The sequence below is a fragment of the Hippocampus comes genome, unplaced genomic scaffold (assembly GCF_001891065.2).
Source record: "Hippocampus comes isolate QL1 unplaced genomic scaffold, H_comes_QL1_v1.1 scaffold205, whole genome shotgun sequence".
NCBI lineage: Eukaryota > Metazoa > Chordata > Actinopteri > Syngnathiformes > Syngnathidae > Hippocampus > Hippocampus comes.
Genome location: NW_017804874.1, coordinates 396774 through 404115, shown reverse-complemented (window position 1 = coordinate 404115; position 7342 = coordinate 396774). Strand labels below are relative to the sequence as shown.

At 40.0% G+C, this 7342-nt stretch overlaps 1 protein-coding gene across 1 annotated transcript; it reads left to right on the top strand.

Annotated features, from left to right (window-relative positions):
• Positions 1 to 1689: 1689 nt before the first annotated feature.
• Positions 1690 to 5264, top strand: elf3 (E74-like factor 3 (ets domain transcription factor, epithelial-specific)). The gene is made up of 9 exons (XM_019879706.1): positions 1690 to 1852; positions 2004 to 2164; positions 2726 to 2959; positions 3083 to 3208; positions 3288 to 3431; positions 3518 to 3604; positions 3694 to 3807; positions 3955 to 4150; positions 4352 to 5264. The coding sequence occupies exons 2-9, from the start codon at positions 2026 to 2028 to the stop codon at positions 4461 to 4463; spliced, it is 1152 nt and encodes a 383-aa protein (XP_019735265.1). The 5' UTR covers positions 1690 to 1852; positions 2004 to 2025; the 3' UTR covers positions 4464 to 5264.
• The last annotated feature ends 2078 nt before the right edge of the window (positions 5265 to 7342 follow it).

The window sequence follows — 7342 nt, the reverse complement described above, 5'->3', positions numbered from 1 at the left end:
GTTTGGTTCATCCATGATCGATAATCAAACAGTGATGATGATGAAATGCATCATCAACCAACAAATGTTGATTTCAAGAGCGGAAGCAGGAGTAGAGAAGGTGTTTGTAGTTGATCAGTCACCACTAGGTATCACCAATGAGCAACATTAAATCTCCGGAGCATATGAAACCCTTCCAGAAACCTGCAACTGTGCTTAATATAACACCAGAACACACCCCTGTAAGTTTCTTTTCTTTCTTCTTTTTTTATTTTATTTTATATTTTTAATGTCATTATGTGTATGCTGCCTCACTATGAAAAGACAATAAGTAGTGACGTTCCATTTTCTACCTTTGCCCCGAGTTCGCTCCCGTTGTCCTCAGTTCGGTCTCACCCAGCTTCATATACCGTAAGAATTTAAGTGCCAAATGTTGAATGTGAGTACAAAAACGCTAATTGTTTGTTCACACAAAATAATCTTCAACCGAACAAATGTAATTTTACATTTCCCAGAAACATGACATGCAGCTCACCAACCTGACGACTGAGCCAAAAAGCTGTTGCACTGGTACGGTTTGTTTTGGCTTGTGCAACTAAACTTGGCACAAATCTCAAAAATGCGTTTAAAAGTCAATTAGAAACTGTAAGTCACAATGCCAGGATCAACATTACAACACTGAACACACAGTCAGACCCGATACAGTAATCAGAACAAGTCAGTTATGTTTGCGCATGGAGATAAACGTAGGTATGCGTGGCAATCAATATAAACACTGAACACACTAGGTCTCTCTTATGATTCTTCTTAGCACCACAGTACATGTATTGCATACCAAAAATAATGACTATGCTAAATACATGTTGAAAATCGGGTTGATAAAACTATCCAGCTCTACCTACAATTCAAGCAGTGACATTTTCATGATGCAAAAGTGGCAGAATAAATGACGTCGTGTATGTGAAAAAACAAAATCATGAAACATCCATCAATTAATTTTCTATACCACTTGTGCTGTTTGAGGTAATGGGGAGATGGGGGCGGGCAAAACGCAGTCTGGTTCAGAGGCAGTCGCAGGGAACACACGCACACACACACACACACACACACACACACACAGCCAACCTTTCTCACGCTCACACTGTCACTCAGTTGGAACCAGGTCAGACACTCATATATCTATCTATCTATCTATCAATATCTATATATCTATATCTATTATCTATAGATATAGATATATGTATACAGTACTTCACGGTAGAACAAAAGGTGCGTGTCTGCCATCATACATGCTGTGAGTAAAGTTCTTCCCAAACAGCACATAGCCTCTGTACACGCCGAAAAACATGACGTCAAGTCGTTGCGCACAATAATTATCTGGGTCTTGAGACATTTTCTAAGTAGATGTGTAGTCTACTTCCAAAAGGTATCTCGATCCAGATGATTATGTTTCATTCACTTGACAAAATAAAATGGGTAACTGTATATTTAACAAGCCATTTTCTTTCGCTCTGTGTAATTAGATACAAAAATATGTTAATGAGCCCTCATTGTTGGCGACATACTTGAAAACGTGGGAGGTTTAAGGTGTTGATCAACGTGCTTAGAGCGGAGGATGAGATGAGGAGGATTGGAGGTGTGGCTTACTTCATCTGGAATTCCCCTGAACTCACCTGTGACCACCCCCACCACTGCACCAGAGTATTAAATCTTCTAGCAGGCTGAACGAGGCAACAGGTGCATTTTTGCCAAAGAGGCTACACGTTACGGAGAAATCAGTCAACCAAGATATCAAGAAGAAAACCAAATACTCCACATCCGTCGTGTTCTCTTGGATCATAATTTTACTGCGTCATCCCGTGGCTCACACCAGGTAAAAAAATCATTCAAATAGTGTGGATTTAATTTGAATGTTATGATATGTCTTGACAGAAGTGACTTTTATTTTTAATTTGAATAGATTTCAATTGCAATTTGTTCATATTTGAACTGGGACTCACGTACACTTTTTAAATTATTCCCAGGTTGTTTTTTTTTTTTTTTCCTATGGCATCACAGTGCCTCAGTAGCGTGCTGACCAACGCAAACTTCACGATGTACCAGAACAGTCTTCCTGATATTCTGCCTCATCAACCCAACATCAACAATCAGCAAAACAGCAACCTGGGCTACGGCTCCAACAATGGTGAGAGAAACATGATCTGCACATGTACATGAGAATGCGGCAAATGGAAATAGTGTTGTGTGCCTGGGCTCTGAGGCTGGTGTTAACCATAAGAGCCAAAATACCATCGGTACTTTCACGTGACGCTTCTCCTCAGACCAGACATCATCGCTTATTTCCAATGTAGCCAGGCCCTTACTTCATGGAACTTTGCTTTGACCTCAATTAGACGCTGCTGCTAATCATTTACCAGAGAGTCAATGTTTAACTTATTTTAAGCATCAAGCGGTGCCACCTAGTTGCTAAAACAGTTCGTTCTTTGTTTTTCTGACCTTAGAGAAATAAAGCCCCACCTGGGAGTGATGCAGATTGGTATTAATCAATATCCAAGCTGGCACTGCATTGCAGAAGTTTTCAGTAGGATGTAGTTTCAGAAGTTATATCAAATTTCAATTCTTTTCAAATATCTGTCTCAGTGAAACTTAGCATTATATATTTAATGTTCAATGCAGAGGGTGTAGGGATCGTCCTTTTAATGGAGCACTTTTACACTGCTGAAGTAACTGCTTCCTCTCTACGCAGGTGTTTGGTATGGTCAGATGAATCCTCACTTCTGGACGGCGGAAAACGTTATGGAGTGGATCAGCGCCCAAGCTGACAGCACCAAGTTTGATGCCAGTACCCTGACTCTGTCCTATTGTGCCATGGACGGCCACAGCTTCTGTCAGATGAGCCTGGACCAGATGACCATGGTGTTTGGACCTCAGCTTGGACTGCACCTCCACCAAAACCTGCAAGAATACAAAGCTAAATATGGTAAAGCTGCATTTTTTTTTTCACAAAATATGATTCCAGGCACTTCAGATAACCTCGAATAGATTCACATTTTTGAGTAGCAACTCAACGTTGAGTAAAAGGGGATTTTCTTTTTCTTCCCAGAACTGACGAGCCTATCGGGACCAGAGCTAAATGAAACCTGCCAACTCCTGGATAGGTTCTTGCACAACCTAAACCTCCCAGACAACCTAACCTTCCCTCTTATCAGCACCGTCAAATTTGGTCAAGGTACAAGAGTTTGAAAAGTGTTTGTAAATTTTAGCATCTGGAAGTGAAAATCCTAAAGGTGCTTCATTCCATAAAACAGGTGAAGACTCGGTCAGCAAAATGGAGTTCGACAATGGTGACAATTGCGATCTGCTCAGCCTGACCATGGGGGCCATGACACCTCTGCAAGACGAGTATCTGTCTGATAATCAGTCTGATAGCGAGTGGAGCTCCTCATCCAATAGTCAGTAGTTCATTATTTTATTTGTACATCTACCTGTGGAAAGAAATTTAAGGGTCTACATTTCAACCTTTGTTATATTTCATCAGGTGGCCCGTTTGGCTTCTCGAACCTTGGCTCACCAGAGTCTGGCAGTGGAGAATCTGACCCGGAGTTCTCCTACCCTGTCATTTCAAGTGAGTGGAAAACCGTGAGATTTGTTTGAATTCCTCCATAGTGTGAGTAGTTTTCAATAAACATCTGAACATGTCTGTTTGGGTGACAGAGACGCTGATTAAGAAGGAGAAAGCAGAGTCACAAATTAAACGACCTCGGGGGCGACCTCCTAAAGTCAGCAGGGATCACAGCATTTATGACACGTCAAAGAAAAGTAAACACGGTAAGAATAAGATTTGGGAATAAGAAATAGCATCTTCTGATTTTAATAACACAGGTATCGGATTTGGTTTATCTTCTTTGACCTGTACACAAATCCGCTTGCCTACACATAGAGTCTAGCTCACAGTGCCGTGTGCCTTGTCTGCAGCACCTCGGGGCACTCATCTTTGGGAGTTCATCAGAGATATTCTGATTCACCCAGAGAAGAACCAGGGCCTGATGAAATGGGAAGATCGCCGTGAGGGTGTTTTCAAGTTCCTCAAATCGGAGGCTGTGGCTCAAATGTGGGGCCAGAAGAAGAAGAACAGCAGCATGACATACGAGAAACTCAGTCGTGCTATGAGGTCAGTATGCAACATTGAAGCGTTTTGATGAGATATTTGGACTACCACCTTGATCGTTGACAATCCAGTTTATTACCTACACGCATTTTCATCACAAGCATACATAACACCCCTGTCTCAATTCTGTGTGGAAAAAAAATACATTTTAGATGAAGTGGGCTGCATACTAAAAATGGACTAATTGATGTCTTCCATCCATAGGTACTACTATAAACGAGAAATCCTTGAGCGGGTTGATGGACGGCGGCTGGTATACAAGTTTGGAAAGAATTCCAGTGGTTGGAAAGTTGAAGAGATTGGAATGGGCATCTAAATTCTTCATGGCAGTTGACACGAAAAAGCCAAAGTAGTTCAGAACTTGACTTACCTGCTTATCCTGTCATGGAGAAAATCTTGCTGCCCAAATGTTAAGACACTAACTTCCTTTTCGAGGGAAGGTGTTAAAGAAAATGTAAGCCAGTGTTGTGGGCTCTAGTAGGTTTTGTGAACCAATTTTAATGTTATGTCGTGTATGTGATTGATTGTCATCAAAGAGTCGTTTGAAGTAACTGAAATGGATATTGTTTTGTTCTCTTGCATTGAAATTCAGATTTTTTTTTTTTAAGACTTAGAAAAGTGGGAATTCTTAAGTATAAGTAATATTGCTGCGATGTGTAGCTGGGATAGGCTGCAGCCTGTGACCCCAACAAGGACAAGTGGTCGAGAAAATGGATAAAATGATTGTAACAATGTACACGACATATTTTGTTGTCATATATTAGTAAGTGTTTTACACAGTGTTTTAAAGAAAAATGAATGGTAATTCTATCGCACAATTTACATCTGGTTTAGCTTTCAGAATTTAAAAAAAAAACAATCAGTTGTACTTTTTTATGATCATCCTAGCATCATGCCTCCACTATTCTGGATCATTGTATGTGCACTAGGGGGGGGATGGGGGGGACACTTCTTGATATATCCTGAAGGTTGGAATTTTGTATTTATTTCATTTTTATACAGTTTATATGTGTCTATGTTTTACCTGTTTTTCAATGTATTTCTAAAGCTGTGTGTATGTGCCCAAGAATGAAAACAATGAATTGTTGAATAAAAGCACTGCCTGGTTTGGTGACAACTGAGTACCTATTTGGGTGATTTGGTGACACTTAAAATGAGGGGGATGATGGGATAAAGTCATACACCATATGTTAATTATGGATCAATTATGAAGCATATTGGTGTGGAAAAAATAAATAAAATAAACGCATTGACCATGGTATCTAGAAATATCCATTCATCCATTTTCTGATCTGGTTACCCTCTTAAGGGTCGCGGGGTGTGCTGAAGCCTATCCAAGCTGTCCTTGGGGTACCCCCTGAACTGGTTGCCAGCCAATCGCAGGGCACACATAGACGAACATCCATCCACGCTAACGCTCACACCGAGGGACAATTGAGAGTGTTCCATTAACCTGCCACGCATGTTTTGGAAATGTGGAAGGAAACCAGAGTACCCGGAGAAAACCCATGCAGGCACGGGGAGAACATGCAAACTCCACAGATGAAGGCCGGAGCCAGAATCGAAGCCTGCACCTCTGCTCTGTGTTGCTGACGCGCTAACCAGCCGACCACTGTGCCGCCCTGTCTCGAAACATGGGACGGAAATCTTGTATATTTACTGGACGAAATCATTTTCAAGAGGTTCTAAGTTTGGACCAAAGCACAGAGTCCTTTTTTATTCATTCTACCATGATTTTCTCTCAGGTTGCTTGTTATTTTAGAATCGAAAGATTACACCTTGTTATGGTCAAACCAAAAGACTGAATGTAATTAATTAATGATTACTCAAAAATAACAGACTTATTGACAATACTGATAAACCTTATACTTTAAAATAAACTTTTTGTACTGCTTGATAATCAACCTCATGCTTCTGCCAAATTTATTTTGGTAAATACTGGGTGTGACACTTTTACTTTCCTTTTCACTAACACACTAATTTCACAGGACAGTAAAAATGTTCTTTTGCATGATTGCTGGGAGGAGCATACGGGTAAAAAAAAAAAGGTGTGGCACTGCAATGCTTTTGCTGCAGAATCTCGGACATCAAAGTTTTGAATCGTATGAAATTATTATTTTGATCACTGTCCCGACAGAAGGCCTGTATTTTGACCTTTTGACTTTTTCTTGTTCAGGAAAGGCAAACCAATCTTGATCTCGTCCCATTGTTTTAGAAGACTGTCCTCAGCAGCATTCTGGAGTAGCTGGAGAGTTTTTCGAGACTTGTTGCAGCAGTCCCACAAACAGAAGTCGAACAATTAATTCGGGTTTGGTTTAAATTGGAAATAATGTTCGCTTTCCCATGCTGAAGATCACTTGTCAAGTTATTGTAAACGTGTATGTTCATCTTTCTTTTTGAAAGTCACTCATTCATCCGTGCAGAAGACTTGATCTGGATTTTACTCAATCGTGAAGCAATGCTTTCCTTTTGTCTCCATTTATTTTGGCATTCAGTAGTTAAGTTTGACAGTTCATCAAGAAGATTTATTCGTTTCATTAGTCACTGGCATGGAGGTGCATGAAGTGCATTGGGTTTGCAATTAGATTAAGGGTTTTGATGATATATAAAAAAATAAATAATAATACCAGAAAATATTCTGCTCTCATTGGAAGTAGTACCAGAAAAACTAAAACACATATTTCTCATTTCTATGGCATCACGCTCCAGCCTTAGATGAAGTCATCGTGTACATTTCTCCAAAGCAAGTGAGGCTCTCATTGTCAATATTACCCTTTAGTATGAAATATATGACTAAAATTTATGTTCTTTCATATTTCATACCATTTGAAGTGCAATTGCCATCATAAATACAAAAGTATGCCGGAACTAGAAAGAGTTGATTCAAGAGCACTCAAATGTTCATTCACAACGTGCAACCCTTCTGCATACACAGGAAATGGGCCTCAAATGAGTGTTTTACTGAATGCCTCTTTGGGGTTTGAGATTATTCAGTTCTGTTCCATTGGAGCAACACCTTCATGAAGCCTTTGTCCCACTCAGTACTTGCTTGTTTACTTGTAGTTTACTTACTGTCAGCTATGGCTGGCTATATTGCTTTTAATGCCCCAGGCTGTTAAACTGATTTCAAACTATTTATGGCTCTTCTTTGGTTATTTAATGAATTGTTTATATGAATTTCAATTCACTTCTCTT

Bases quoted from the DNA above. Each gene is read 5' to 3' on its own strand.
- elf3 (XM_019879706.1), top strand. From the start codon at position 2,026: ATGGCATCACAGTGCCTCAGTAGCGTGCTGACCAACGCAAACTTCACG. The intron at 3,209-3,287 runs GTACAAGAGTTT...TCCATAAAACAG, and splicing joins CACCGTCAAATTTGGTCAAG to GTGAAGACTCGGTCAGCAAA. The intron at 4,151-4,351 runs GTCAGTATGCAA...TTCCATCCATAG, and splicing joins AAACTCAGTCGTGCTATGAG to GTACTACTATAAACGAGAAA.